Source organism: Corvus kubaryi, unplaced genomic scaffold, assembly GCF_017639235.1.
Source record: "Corvus kubaryi isolate FWS band 111438036 unplaced genomic scaffold, C.kubaryi_AGA036_p1.0 66, whole genome shotgun sequence".
Lineage (NCBI taxonomy): Eukaryota > Metazoa > Chordata > Aves > Passeriformes > Corvidae > Corvus > Corvus kubaryi.
Genome location: NW_024582054.1, coordinates 2,644,313 through 2,659,329, shown reverse-complemented (window position 1 = coordinate 2,659,329; position 15,017 = coordinate 2,644,313). Strand labels below are relative to the sequence as shown.

Sequence of the window (15,017 nt, the reverse complement as noted above, 5' to 3'; positions counted from 1 at the left end):
TTGGAGAGGGCGAGCCCGGCGGCGGGCAAGCTGAACGCCGGCGGCCGCGGGGCGGGCGATGGGCACGGCCTCGCCAGCGGTGCCCAGCCGCGGGCGGCGGCAGCGGGCAGCGCTGAGCCGGGCGAGCTCATCGGACGGGCGCTGGATTTCAAGAGCGAAGGGGCGCAGTGCTACAAGGACAAGAAATTCCGGGAGGCCATCGGCAAGTACCACCGCGCCCTGCTGGAGCTGAAGGCGCTGCTGCTGCTGCTGAGCCAGGAGCCGGCCGGGCAGCGCCCTCCCGCCGCCGCCGCCGCCGCGGCGGGGCTGAGCGAGGAGCAGCGGCAGGCGGTGGAGGCTATCGAGGTCGACTGCTACAACAGCCTGGCAGGTCAGCGGGGCCGCGGGCGGGGGGCGGAGGGTCCCCACCTGCGCCGCGCACACCTCCCTCCCCCTCCGCAGAGCAGCGCTGCCGCCCTGCTCCGCTCGCCGCATCCCCTTCCCCTCCGCTGGCTTCCATTTTCGCGTTCGCGCTCCCGCTGGGCACAGCGATGCTGCCCCGGGCAGCACTGGGGACGGGGCGCACGGCCCTCAGCCCTTCCCCCGGGCGGCTCCATCCGCCCCCGATGAGTCCGTGCCCTCCTCCCCCGGGAGACAGGTGGCAGGGCGGCGATGCGTGCGTGGGGCGCTCCGGCTGACAAAAATCGTGACTCGTGAAATGGCCAAGATTGCCTGCTGCGGTGTACCCTCAGCCCGAGACGTCCTTCAGTCCCTTAGCCACAGCTTCGGCTCTGGAGCCTGTAATTAACGGTATTACAGAGAGACGGACTCCTACCATGTTTGATATAAGGAAGGGGACAGGTTTGGGCACAGCTGCAGTAGCTCCAAATAGTTGTACCAGATATAAAAAGGATTTTTTGGCTTCGTAACACTTAAAGTTGAAAGCAAATACAGTCCTGGCTTTTTGCTAGCTGCCAGTCACCACTGTGGTCAGTAGACATTTGATCATGCCTCCCTTTGCTCCCTGCCATCTGTTTAGAAGTGCTGCAGGAAGATGGAGAGGAGTGGTGTGGGGTTTAACTACTTTGTAGTCTGATTCTGAAGTCCTTACAGAAACAACTCCTGTTGACTTCAAGAAGCTTTATCCAAACAACTGCAGAATCAGAGGTTATTTTTGGTCCCCAGCAGCACACGTTTTTTTTCATTCCAAGCCTGAAAGCATCTCTACAATAAAAACTTGTGCCTAGGTACGTACAGGGAAGAGACCATTCATAACTTGGACAAGGTGCACAAAATAACATTTAAAAAGCTCTGTTGTTTTCCAGAAGGATGAATGGTCGCTCATCACGCTTTATATTCTTGGGGGTAAAAAATGGCACAAATCAGGACATTAGCTTTTGGCTTTCTAGACAGAGTTGGTCAGCTTTGTTTCCTGTTCTCTAGTCCTAAAAAGGATGCAGTATAAAGTGAATGGTTTGAAACACCAAGCCAGCATCCTCTCTTGTCATAATGCATGCCAATCTCTTATAATCAACATGCCTTTTGGGATGTAATGGGGAGCACAATTTAGCTCCTTTTCATCATGTTTCCAAATACTCTTTCTTCAAAAGCCTATTGAAATCTCATAGATGGAGAAGCAAGTAAGATTTCAGAGCGATATCATAATTGCACAGGTGTAATTTCGTCTCTTTACAAATTTCTGTTCACAGGTTTATTAAAATCCATTGTATTTGGCAAGGATCATTTAGATTGGCAGGGTTATACAAAGAGCCCATAGTACTCTGAACAATACAGCTTGGTGAGTTCATGGGCTTGGAAAAGGGCTCACAGACAGCATCTCTGCTAGATACAAATGAGACGTGGTAGGTAGAAGGTAAATGAAGTGGGAGAGAGGAATGGAATTTGCTTCTGAGGCACTTTCTGCCAGTACACAAGTTCCACTTGCTAGAAATGTCTTGACTCCTGCTGATGGAGTTGTCCTGTGTCATTGTCCATCTCATTTATTTACAGTTTCCGGTTTGTGCAAGGAATTTTTGTCACTGTTGGTTGTATTTGATCTTGTCAGCAGTAGCAATTGGTGTGAGAAACATCCTCTGTCTTTAACCTAGATATGAACAGATTTTTTCCTAAATTTAACCAGTATGAACACAGGAGGAGGTGAGTATAATTAACCCTGGACTTACAAGCAGTGCTTTTCCTGGGATAACCTCATAGTGGGTCAAGCTGTCATTTTGCACAGGCGGTTGTCACATGTTTTCAGTAGATGGCATGCACAGAGCAGAAAACAGCATTTGTCTCAGAAATGAATAGCTTCGTGTGTGTCTGCTGAGCTATCTGAAAGCAATTTTAAAGAAATGCCCTGCATACTGGAGAGGGGAGTGTGCAGTTAAACTGGAATCGCAGTGTTTGTACTCCTAGCCCAGTCACAGAGCTCCCATTCTAGCAGGAGAATCAGTGAATTCATGTCGGAAGAGAAAGGAAGAGGGGACAGGGAGTTTCCCCAGAAATGTAACAATAACTAGTATACCTTTCTAATAGCAGCTTCAAGACGTGCAGCAGTGGGACTTCATTTTCTAAGTGTGATGCAGCAGAAGACACCAGTTTCTTTACACAGTGGACTCTAGCAGAGGCACCAGCACGTACTGTTACAGCTGAAGGCAGTGTTACTTGACATGGGGAGGATATGAGATGCAGGGAGTTTTGCTTCTGAGCACTACTGGCTGCCTAGAGCTGTTTCTAAAATAAATAAATCTGTATAGTGCAGAAAGCATAACAGCAGTAAATGTTAACTCTGGAGAAGACAGTTTTTCACTTAGCTCTGAAGTAGAGCCGGTAGCATTACCAGCTGTCATCTGTGTCCTTATTATCAAGTTCTTTTAGCACCTCCGCTTACTCTCTAAGCCTGGCATTTGAGAAGCCCACCTTGCTTTTGCACTGTCATTTTTCATGTGGCCACCACACATCCACCTGTCAGAGATGCTTTGCATCACAGCTACAGATGCACTCACACATTGACTTGTTTAGATGCAGCATGAGAGTCAGAGGAGAGCATCAGCTACAGGTAAATATGCACATAGGTGAGGAATACACCCAAAGGGGATTTTGTGCGATCTCATGGGTAAAGGCTGGGGTTGTTTGTTTGTTTTTTTTTAAATCTGACCGATTACATGAGTAGGCACGTGTGGGCAAATACTAAACTGTTGTCAATGCCTGTCATTGCCTGCAGAAGGTAAATTTAGGCACAGATGTGCACACAGATTCTTGTTTAGATCCAATTGTTTTGTAGAGCACCTGCTGTGAGGTGTGATGTGGGGGGGCCAGCTCTCATATTTATTCAAAGCTCCCCAATATTTGGTGTGTTTTCCAAGGTCTGCTGTTGTGGAGCTGTGTGGCACACCCACAACGTCAACCATTTAGCCCATTTCAAAGGATCCCAGACCTGCTGGGTTTTAAATTCTTGTGATTTAAAAAAAATTATTATTTTAAATCAGCCTAAGAATGTCAGAACTTGCCATTGGCAGAGCTGCTCATGTTTTTTTCACTAAGCTGCTAGCTGGGCTTCATTTTAAGCTCCAAGAGTTTTGCCTTAAAGGGACTGCCCTTCACATCTGTGCTGCTGCGTTCTTGCGTGGGTCTGCCAATACCCCACCATTTTACCACAAGTCATTCTGATGAATGTCACCAGAGAGAAGAGCAGCATGGCCAAGGCTCCCAGAAATCACTAGGGTAGGCAAAGACAAAAGCCTACCAGCAGCATAGAGACTTGCAGAATGAATGCAGGGTTGTAAGGCAAACAGTCCTTTCTTTCTTTATGACTCATTGACGGTCTCTGACCTTGAGGAAGTCACTTGACCTCTTTTTGCCTCTCTCAGCCCTGTCAAAAAATAAAGAACAAGAACCACGATCTCATCCTGATGGTGCTTTCAGTTGAGTTTTCTCCAAGTTAGTGGTTTATGTTCTTTTAAAAAACAGATGGATGTACAAAGAATGCTTGCGGAAAAGCAAACTGGCCAAATACACCTCAGGTCTTGATCTCGCTTCCACTCGTACAGCATCTTTGATCTAGAAGAAGCTCAAATGCTTTATGTACTGCATGCAGACGGGGGTCATTTACCAACTACAAATGCAACCATTAAACTCAATGATTATTTTATTCCACCATTACTGCCTAAAAGTTTACAGGATTAAAAGCACTATGTAAGCTCTGCAGAGAAAAACAAGTCCTAGTCATTCCAAAGCAGTGAACTACTAAGGGTAAGCACAGTTTTAAGCTTTTCTAGTGAGGGAATGTTGCAGAGTGATAACCAAACCTTTGTTGATTTTCCTAAGCATGCAGAAATTCTAGTGCTAATTCTGGCAGGAGAAACAGAACCAGAGAGAGATCTGGGGATGACAACTGGCACTGGGGGATCTGGTTGCTAATCCTCCCTCTCTATGCTAACCAGCTGTATTATCTTCACCAATCTTTCCTCAACTTCAGTTTATCCATCTGCACTTATGACCTCCTGGGACTACTGTAAAACTGTTAGTTACATGAATGTAAAATAAATGTAGCATGTTTATATTCCCATTCAGGTACCCATAGTTTACTATAGGAGTCTTGCCAGAAGGGCACAAATACCTCCACAGAGTATTAAAAATTTAGCTCTCCAAGATACATCTCAGTCTGGAAAATGACATTTGGCTTCCTACACTGGCAGAAATGTGCACTGGTACCATTCCAATGACTGTGTGAAGATCATAGTGATAGTCCCACAGAACATGACACTTCCAGCAGCATAGGAACCTTCTAGCACCCTCAGGCTGGGGTGTAGGTACTACTTCCAATTATTGCCAGTTGCATGGACTTCCATGAGTAGTTCCATGGAGAAATCCAAATAAAACCACTTATCCAAGTGAACACTAATCCAAGTAAAAATGTAACTAAACACGAGAAAAGCTGGTAAAACTTTCCGCTGACCACCCACTAGGACACGTCACAAAGAGTCTCTGCTAAAAGCCCATCCCAGTATATAGCCATTAGCAAGTACAGATTCTACCAGGACACACGGTGCCGTGGGTGTTAAAGCAGTCTTGGATTGTTGCTTGATGTGATTTTTTTTTTAATGTGCTGCATCAACAAAAACACCGTCTGTAAGGATGCCATGCAGTGGGAAAGAGGAGCAGCAGCAAACAGAGCAGCAGGATGTGGTCTGCATTTTCACTGAGTGACAGGGAGCGTTTCCTGGCACTCTTGTTTTAGATACATCTGACCAGCCCGGAGTGCTTGGAAACTCTTTGATTTACAGGACTGATGCATTTACTGCTCCAGGGAGGTGCAACTGCAGAAGAGAATAAACACCAATGACTGTGTGTGGTTTTTTAGTGATAGGCCCAAACTCTGACACGTATTTAAGAAAGATATGGAATTTAAAGCCACTGTCATGAATTGCTCTTTAGAAATACTCAGTATTTACCTATTCCCTTTTATTTAGCATAACAAAAATCTCCCCTGTTCAAGGAGTTGCTTGTGCATTGAAAGGGTGGGATGGAAATACCTCCAGATGCCAGGGGGGCGGGAGGGAGGGAAGAGAAAGGATAGCAAGCTGCCACCAACCTTGGTTTAAGTGATACATTTCTGAGAGTGTCTCTTGCTGAGGCAGGAGATGTGTTTTCCTCCATATATATCACTGTTCATCCTAAGCCTTTTCAAAACTTGAGGCTCTGTGGGTTGGGTTTTGGTTTTTTCTGCAAGCACTTCTACCATATGTTTAATTCCCTTTGCAAGAGGAGAAGCCTATTCCAGCTGACCTTGTCAGCATTTGCCTGAAACAGAGAATTGAGAAGGTACAGATCCCCTGGCCAGACTGTCCCGAGGAGCTGCAGTTTTGGTGACCTGAGATCCCTCAAAGTTTAGCTACAGCTTACTATGAGAGATGAAGCAGGAGATACCAAAAATCACAAAGCTTCTCCAAGAACAGAGTGATTAATGTGTTTAACTAAAGAGTACTGCTTGTTTTCCACCTTGAGAACACTGCTGTTTTCTCAGAGTTCTGTAGTAGCACATCCTTCCAGCTTTGCTCCATCCTCTGCTGAAATGTTGTCTGAAGAGTTTCCTCCAGCAGAAGTTATGCAATGAGTCACAGCCTCTTGCACCTCCACAGGTTTCCATCAGTGCTGTGCTGAAGATGGTTCAGCTGGTTCAGTAAAACCTAGTGTTAAAATCAAAGCTGGGTCCCAGTCAATTGGTAAATACACCCATGAGCTCCACAGTTACCACCTTATCTGGGAGCTGGGCCACTTTTGAATGGTTCAGCACGTGGAGCATCCTTCTCTTCTTGTTGCTCACTTGGGCTCAGGCCCAGAAATTTCTAACCCAGCTCCAGACCTCTTTCTCCAGCCTTTCTCTTAGAACTGCTTATCAGTTCAGCAGTACATCCCAAGTTCCTTGTCAGTGTCCTCTAGCATTGCAACAGATGCTCCAAGAATGGAGGACCATCAGGAGTTCTTACATTAGGAGTTCAGGAATGTAAAGGAGCTGCTGTGAGGAAAGGAACAGTAAAAGTAAACTGTGTAAATAAAAGGAGAGGTCTAAATTGCCTGCTTCTTGATGTTGTGCCGTGTCACAGGAAGTAACATAAAAAGGACTATGAAATAGAGGAAACAAAATGAAGAAAGGGAGAAAATAGTTAATAAACTTCTGAGAAAAATTACTGGCCATTTATTGTCTTCTTTGTTCTCTCACTTCATGGATGAGAAACTGATACAGAAGGAAGACAACTGTTTATTAATTCTGTTTTCAGCTTACTCAGATGACCATACCAGTGACTAATACTGAGGGTTAAAAATGCTTTGAAAAAGAGTCAAAATTAACTATCATTAAGTAGAAAGGTGTTACTAATGGCTGCTCAGGAATATCTCTCCTTTTGTTCATTTCTGCACTGCATCTTGGATGGGAAACAGTAGGCTCAGGACATTGATGGATGAATGCAGGTAAATCTTCTTGTGGTAGCTGGAAGTGCTACTATTATGTTCTCTTTAATACATTGTAGAGTCAGTGCAGTTTCTGGAAGCTTTGCTGGAATTGCTGAAGGTAACTTCACCTGGGGCATGCTTGCTTGAGTGAAGCTGAGAGGTGGTAGTAGTGATTTTATACACCTCCCTAGGCAGCTGCAAATGGCAACCATTGAATGTGGGGCTGGAGCAGAACAATCAGTCTCAGTATAGCCATGTGGAGTTTAGGACACTGCTAGAAACAGCACTAAGACAGTTCATGAAAATGGTTTAGTCACAGTCATGGTTTTTCTCTGATAACCTATGGCAAAAGTGACAGCTGGGAGCAATGGTCTTTAGCTGTCATAGCTTGACATGTCAGAACGCATCTATTACTATGCATAGGCAGTAGCTGATGTCATGATACTTACTTCAAAATCCGCTCCATTTTCCCCACTTTCCAAAATTCTTGACATGCCATTGCCCCGAGGCTCGTAGTCTGGATAGCACCATCTGCTTCTCCTTGTCTTTGTCCTGTGTACCCAGTTCTCCCATCATATGTCTCAGCACAGAAGTCGGGTCTGCTTGCACAGTCCATGGCTCTACCCTTTCAATTCCTTTACTTGCTGTCCCAGTTGCAATACAGCTATGTCAGACTTTTTGACCTCCCACACAAAGCGTCATCACCTCCCAGATGCCCCCCATCTCTGTTCTGCCAGTGAGGTCCTCTCATCCCCTCAAGTGGGTGATGTGACACTTACAGGAAGCCAGTCAGTTGATGCTGGTTGCCTGTTGTTGTGTGACCTCTCTGCAACAGACTGTATGTGTGCAAGCATGAGACTCTATTCCCTATCTTTACAAGCTGTGTCACTCACCTGGATAAAATTACCAACTCTTCCAATCAGGGCCATGAATTCTGACATTCTTGTCCTGTGTGGTCATGACCACAACTCTGCCCATCACTGTAGTACATAACTTAACTTGAAAGCCTTAGGCAGTGTAAGTCACCATCACTGAATAGTTCTGCAATAGCCTCTCAACAGAAGTCTGGGGGAAAAAAGCAATCTTACGCTGTTTGCATCCCTAGTAGTTGTGGGTATTTGCCAGAAAAACTGTAACTGCCTGACAAGTCCTGTGTCTCAGGGTCACGACTGTGGTGACATCTCAGTCCTTTTCACTCACATGTACCATCAACAAGGCAGGAACTGCAACCCTGTACATTTCCCTGGGTGCAGAGAACAACCATCCTTACATTTCTGCATAAGCCTTTCAGGACCCAGGACACTGATTGTTGCTTGCAAGGCTACAGCATTTTTCCTTCTCCAGCACATCCATGTTTGACAGGTCAAATCTCTATCCTACTAAAGCAACTACTTTTGTAGCCACTGCTCAGTATTCTCTTTCTTTCTTTAGTAGGAACACTGCTCACTGCATTTACTTGCTGCCAGTTTATGGGGCTGTCACGTAGATTGTTCTGCATCGATGGCAATAGCAACTCCTTTCATATCAGAGTGGCAGACAGAAAAACTCTGATAATCTAGCTGTCGATCCAGTTGCCTGGGAGCTGCTGGAAAGAAACAGCTGGGTCAGTCAGCAAAGAGCCACCAAACTGGTGTTCCTCAAATTTTGATTCCAAAGCTCCTTTGATGCCCTGATTACAACTGTCAGTTTCCACGCCCCTGGCATTGTTCTGGCCTGGCCACATCAGAGACATCTGACAAAAAGCTCATTTCCTACACGATGAAACTCAAATGACTTACCTTGAGTATAAGTCACCTTATTCTTGCTATAAGTCACCTTATGCTGTAAAGCAAGGGGGTTCAGGGCCCACTTGGTAGAACTCAATCAGGCAATGGTGAAAATTTGCTGTCCATTTGATGTGTCTGTAAGGTTTAGCCTAACATGTAATGACTAATTTCAGATCAGCCCAGTTGGATGCTGCTTATCTTCAGCCTTTTCCAAAAGACCCCACTCTAGACAGCAAAGCTGATTACTGCTGCCTGAAGCAGAAGGAGAGGAGAATACAAAACAAGTACTGGGGTATCCTTGCCCCGCACATTCCCCAGTGTATATGGGAGAGGAACTTTATTCCAGGAAGTAAATTAAAAGCAGAGGAAGTATCTGGGACTTGAACATTTACATCAGACCTTTAGTGCTTCCTTTGTCTACTCCTAGACTGATGTAACTAACAAACATCTACCCCCCCATGTGCTGTGTTATCCCTGCAGTCACCATATAATCCAGAAATGTACCATGATATCAAAGGCATCTTTATGATATAAAGGACAATCTAAGAATCTTTCAACCAGCTGTAGGGAAGAAGCTGTGAAAATTCAGATTCCTCTGCTCCACTCTTGCTCCCAGAGAGGAAGAGGGCAGAAAGATTTTATTTCATCCACACTTTCAGAGAATAAATCCAAGCAATGGCCAAAGCCTCTCCCAGACAGGAGCTGCCCAGGGAGGTCACCACCCCACCCAGTTGATCGTGAAGAAGCAGAACTGCAAGATCAGCTGAAAGAATGAGAGAAGAAGTCTCTTAGGGTGCTCTGGAAAATCATTTTAAGTCAGCCCTAGCTGTTGTTCTGCATAGGCACCTTTTTTGTTGTCTAGTGATTCAAAAAGGATCAAATCAGAATCTCTGTACCATGCCTCAAGCAATGATTCTCTCATCAAACAATGTGGTGGAAAGTTAAGCCTCAACTCCTTTAGTCACCATATATTTTTAATACTAGCATAATTCAAATCCTAGATTACTGTCCTCTTAAATGCTTTGCAATGATTAATTGTGTATGACACAGTAGTGTGTTCATGTTGCAAGGAAACCAGAGCAACATAAGATCCTCACCTATACTGGAAGTACAAAGCAAATGGATTCATTTTCCTTTTTACACTTCCTAACTACTGTGATGGAGCTCAAACTGAGACAGCTGAGGAGCTTTGCTCATGGGGTGGGGTGGTAAATTAAATTAATAGATTAATACAAAATAATTTTTAAACCACAGGTCTGATTAACTTGGAGTACAGTGCCAGAAGGTATCATGGAGTTAAAGAACCTAATAAGGTTAGAAAAGAAGGCTTAGACATATAGCTAATCAGAACGTTCACTGCCCTATTAAATAGAATAAAAATTGGAAAGCAAATATTACATTTTCATGCTTGAACACCACTGCTAACTGGTTTGAATTTTTGAATAAACTTCTCTAAGATTTTAATTTCCCTGTCCATGGCCATGTCACATAAGTGACTCAGTCATTCTTTGGTCAGCTGTGTATTCACATCCTTTTCCTCTTCATTTTTTTCCAGCTCATGAGCTGACAAATTCTAGCAAAAGTTCTTAGTAGTCCTATAGAGCATGGTCTTAAATTTTGTATCACCAAATTCTATTCCAAATAAATTTACTTCTGTGTACCAGGTCATATAGTTCTTTATATATCACATTGTCATCCTCATGTCATCCCTTTTGACAGTATCTTTGAACTTTACAGTCAGTAGGCCGCTCTGACTTTTGCATAGGGCTGTTAATAAAGCACTAAACAAGCTCCATTCTGAAATTAATTAATGAGATATTCTACTAGTGATCTCTTTTCAGACCAATATCCTTGTCAGCAGAACCTATTTCATCGCATAATTGTTACACTGTATCTTCCCATTCCTCAGCTTAATCAAAAAGGCAGTCAAGACAGAGAATTGTACTGATTTAGTACAATGATTTTGGTGTTCCTGGTGCCTGAATATGGCCTCTCTGTTGGGGTGGAAGTTAGCCCCAGTCAGACATACACTCCTACCTCTTCCACTGCCAGCAATTCATTGCACAGGTGTGGTTTATAAAAGCTTTGGTAGTGATCTGAGATTTTTACCTGAAGAACTTTGCCACAGCTTATATTAAAGAGCAGACATCTTATTAGGGGACTGGTTTATGCTTCTGCATAGTTCAAACCCTGACTTTTTCAAGCAAATAATATTCTGAATCATCCCTCTGGTCTTTAGTTTATTCGTTTTCAGCCTGATTTCCAAAGGAAATGAGTCATAAGTACATATGTTTTCTGCTGTCTGCCTGTCAGTCCCCTCTCAGTAACTTTCAAACCTGTTGGCCAGCTTGATTTGATAGGAAGACAGATGTATCAATGATACTAAATTATTGTGGTATAAATGGAGGGCAGGGAAGAAGCAGGGCCATCACCAGAGGCCCAGCTGCATGACAGGGTGACACCTAAACTGCCCTTACGTGGTCTGTCAAAGCTCAGGCAGGTGACAGCCTGGCACAGGCAGAGTTAGTTCGCTGTTGCTGACAAACCACTCTTCTCTGTAAGTTTATATAATGCATTTTAAGGAAAATAAGGTTGAGAACTTTATTTTACACCTCTCTTCAGTTAGTTAGAAAACAGCTGACTTGGGCATCCTCTGCCTCATTGATTGTCAGTTGTTCTCCTTTCCATCCCTCCCACAAAAGCCATAAAGGTTTCTCTCTGTTTCAAAACATCATCAAAATGGAAAGGCTTTGGGCTACACTGGACCTGGATAGAACATATGAGTGAGTAGTTAATTTAACGAAGGAAATATTCCTCCTAGTTTGACATCTCCATCTTGCCACATAAATCTTTTCAGCTAGGGTTCAAGGAAAATGTAAAAGCATTTCAGTCCCTATCAATTTTACATGGTAATCCTGCTTTCCACCCCTCAGCAGACTCTGCAATGGTCAGCTCTTTCACGTGCCCTGGGAGGTGAACTGTGAGCCACCACAGGGCACAACACACAGATGTTATTCAGCCACGTCATCACAGCTTGTTTGTGGTACAGGATAAAGTGCTAGCTTTCATCCCAAACTCAGCATGCTGCAGTAAGCCAGGCTTGAGGCCATCATGGCCTGCACAATTGTTGGTGACTTCATTGGAAAGCCTTCAAGCTGCATTTCACAGTACTGCTGTCAATTGTTTGAACCACCATGAGCAAAGGATGCTTTTCAGCAGAGAAGGCAGCCTGAAATCCCCCATGTCCTCCAGAGTGCTTCCCTATTTACAGAAGTCCCTCTTTGTCTCATATGGGTTTTGAAAAAATACCATCATTCCATTAAGACCTTAATTTCAGTGTTTAATACATTCCACTAAGAATTATAAATATTTGATAGCACTTGTTGGAGTTGACTGTTGCTGAACACCAGATATTTACTAGATGGTTGTCTGGTGTTGCTGATCTCTGATAAAATTCCGTGTACTGTTTCCTTTTGAAAACAAGTCAAGAGACAAGATCCTTTCAGTGGGTGTCAATAGCAACAAGGGGCCAGAGGAGGAAAGGCTGCAATGTAGAGAAGGTGCAACAGTGAGAGAGAGAGTAAAGCAACACAAGGTGAGCAAAAGCAAACAGCAAAGAAGAGGCAGTGGAATAAAATAGCAACTGGAACAGATTTGAAGGCCAAACATGTCTAGTTGACTGGACTAGACTGGATTAGATGAGCACTGATTCTAAAAGATACAGACAGGTCAAAGATTACTAGATAGTCACAGAGAAGGAAACCTCCAGGGTGTTTAACCTGGCAGATCAACAATAACAGCCTTGGCAAAAACAAACAGAAGGAACTTGCATCTCGTCTAATGTGGCTGCAGTAGGAGCTAGTATTTATAGAATCAAAATGATGTAGTAGTTAAAACCTGACTGAAGCTCTTGCTCTACCAGTGCATTGATGGGACTTTGCTCCTTCCTCTCCTGGCTGAGAAAAACAAAGCCATGTAGATTAGAAGATCCAGTATGAAGATCATCTCCATGTGAAGCTCTTTATTATGGTAAAATAAAAATTTGCCGGTACACAGCTGGAGGCAGATTTTGGCTACAGACAATTCTTTTTTGCTTGACATCTAGATTTTAACTACTGCTTTAATATTACCACAGCCAAGAATTTTCAGTAAGCCTCTGGTTTTGCTTTGAAGGACTGGTAACTACAGGAAGTGGTAGGTCAAAATACTCTTACAAAACAGAAGCTATGGGGATCATATGAAAAGTTGGCTGAAATTCCTTGCTTCTCAAGGCCTTGGCCCTGTGAAGGGAAACTGCAGTATTACATCACTGGATTTGTGCCAGAAAAGAAGCACAAATCACCACAAACTTACCTTAAAGTAGCTTAAGAATCATCTTACAGAAATAATGAACACTTCTAAATAACTGGGATCTTCAAAACTACAGAAGTCTGAGATAGGGGAACATAAACACATAGCAAAGGCTTGCAGTCATGCCAGCTGTTCTTAAATGCTTACCTGTTCCCATGTCTGGCTAGGATGTTGCTCTAACATCCTCCAGCAGGACCTGCTGATAGGAATTAGCACTAAATGGCAGCTGTCAAGGACAACCCAGGATTGTTCATGTTCTGAGTGCTACAGGACAATCAAGAATGGGACTGAAGAGCTGTCAAGAGTCTTCTGTCCATACCCATGAGTGGTAAAAGTGTACAGATAAGACACATCCCAGGTAACATTTGCTTAAGCTGTTCTTAAGTATTTGAAAAGCTAGGAACCTTCACATCTTTCCCAAGCAGTCTCTTTCAAAGTTTCATTCTTCACTGCTATAAAGTTCTTCCTAGCTGAAATGTAAGCCCTCTTCTTACTTTCTGAGTACAAGGAGAACAGATGATTTCCTGGTTATACCCTTCTTTCCATTTGAGTTGCTTTTTTTCTTTTTATGTAGATGAATAGGGTTAGCCTCTCTTCCCTCACTGTCTTGGTGAGGCCCTGTCCTCTCTGGACCACTTGTTATTGTCAAGGTCCTCCTGTGGATTTTCAGCAGAATTGCTTTCCAACTACCTGTTCCCCTGCTGTACCTAAACAGTGGGGTTTTTTCCTGCATATCTGTAGGACCTTTAACTTGCCCCTGTCGAATTGCATCCTGTTTTTATCAGAACACCACCACCAATTTGTGGGGATCCTTTGGAATTCTATCCCTACCTTCCAACAGATTCCAGCTTCTCACATCTAGGAGTTATCTGCGAATTGACAAGACAGTCTGCAGTCTGTCATTTAGGTCTATATTGACAATACCAAATACCATGGGGCCTAGGACAGATCAGTGCAAACTCTACTTAATGTTGCCTTTCATTTTGTTAACAGAATTAAGTCTATTCATTTAGTCTGTGCTCCTTCAACTTGCTTAAAAAAAAGTCACTAAAATTTGTGATTTGACTAGCGTAAAAGCCAAGATATCTACTGTTTTTCCTTTATCTTCAAGATTGATCACCCTATCACAGACTGAAGTTAAACTAATCTGTTCTGACAGCTCATATTAGTCCTAGGGTGGGCTGCCAGCCACAAAAAGCCTGACACACAGGCTCAGCAGCTCCTTTGAGACCTACTAAATACATTTTAATGTGTACCATGGTGGAAGCATCAGCATGCTTCAGTCACTACTACTGCCTCTCTCTCTCCTAGAAGAGCTAATTGGAATGATGAAGTCAGAATCTTTATTTTGGAAGAGGTATGGAGGACTAAGGAGCAGCAGGGAACTGAAAGAGACCATGCTATGTATTGGAAGGAAAGCACGGCCAGGATGGCAGGAGGGGGAGGAACAGTTGGTATCTGTTCACAAATTGAGTCAGGCTGAGGAGAAGGGGAAGGCTGTTTGGAAGAGGTGGCTCACTTTGGGCTCTACAAACATTTGTGGATCCACGCTTCATTTAGCATTAATCCCTCCCTACGGAGAGAGGCAACCTGTCATACAGTTTGGATTTTAATCTTCCACACATTTCCCTGCAAGCAGAAACATACGGGCATGTTTAGGTCTTTTTTGGTACCTGGAGAGGAATAAATGAGAGCCACTGGCTGGAAGTTGTACTGTCATTGTGATATTCCCTATTCATCCCATTAAGGTTGTCTGGGAACTAGGAGTCAGCTGATGAGATTATTGCCAGACATTATCAAGCTGTCTATAATTAGCTTTTTATTGGTGAGAAGCCAGAAAATCCTCTTTGTTTGCAAGCTTGGACTATAGAGAAAGAAGAGAAATATTTAATGGAAGATTGTTTGGAAACTGTAGATCCTAATTAGTGTCTCAGTCTAGTAGGGAAACTGCATGCAGCATATCTCTGA

At 43.8% G+C, this 15,017-nt stretch overlaps 1 protein-coding gene across 1 annotated transcript in view; it reads left to right on the top strand.

The window, feature by feature from the left end:
• TTC9 (tetratricopeptide repeat domain 9) overlaps nt 1–15,017 on the top strand; it is a 47,430-nt gene that overhangs the window by 18,610 nt on the left and 13,803 nt on the right. Inside the window, exon 2 of the mRNA XM_042047226.1 lies at nt 7–370. Within this exon, the coding sequence (XP_041903160.1) occupies nt 7–370 (364 nt within the window). The remainder of the gene's footprint in view (nt 1–6; nt 371–15,017) is intronic.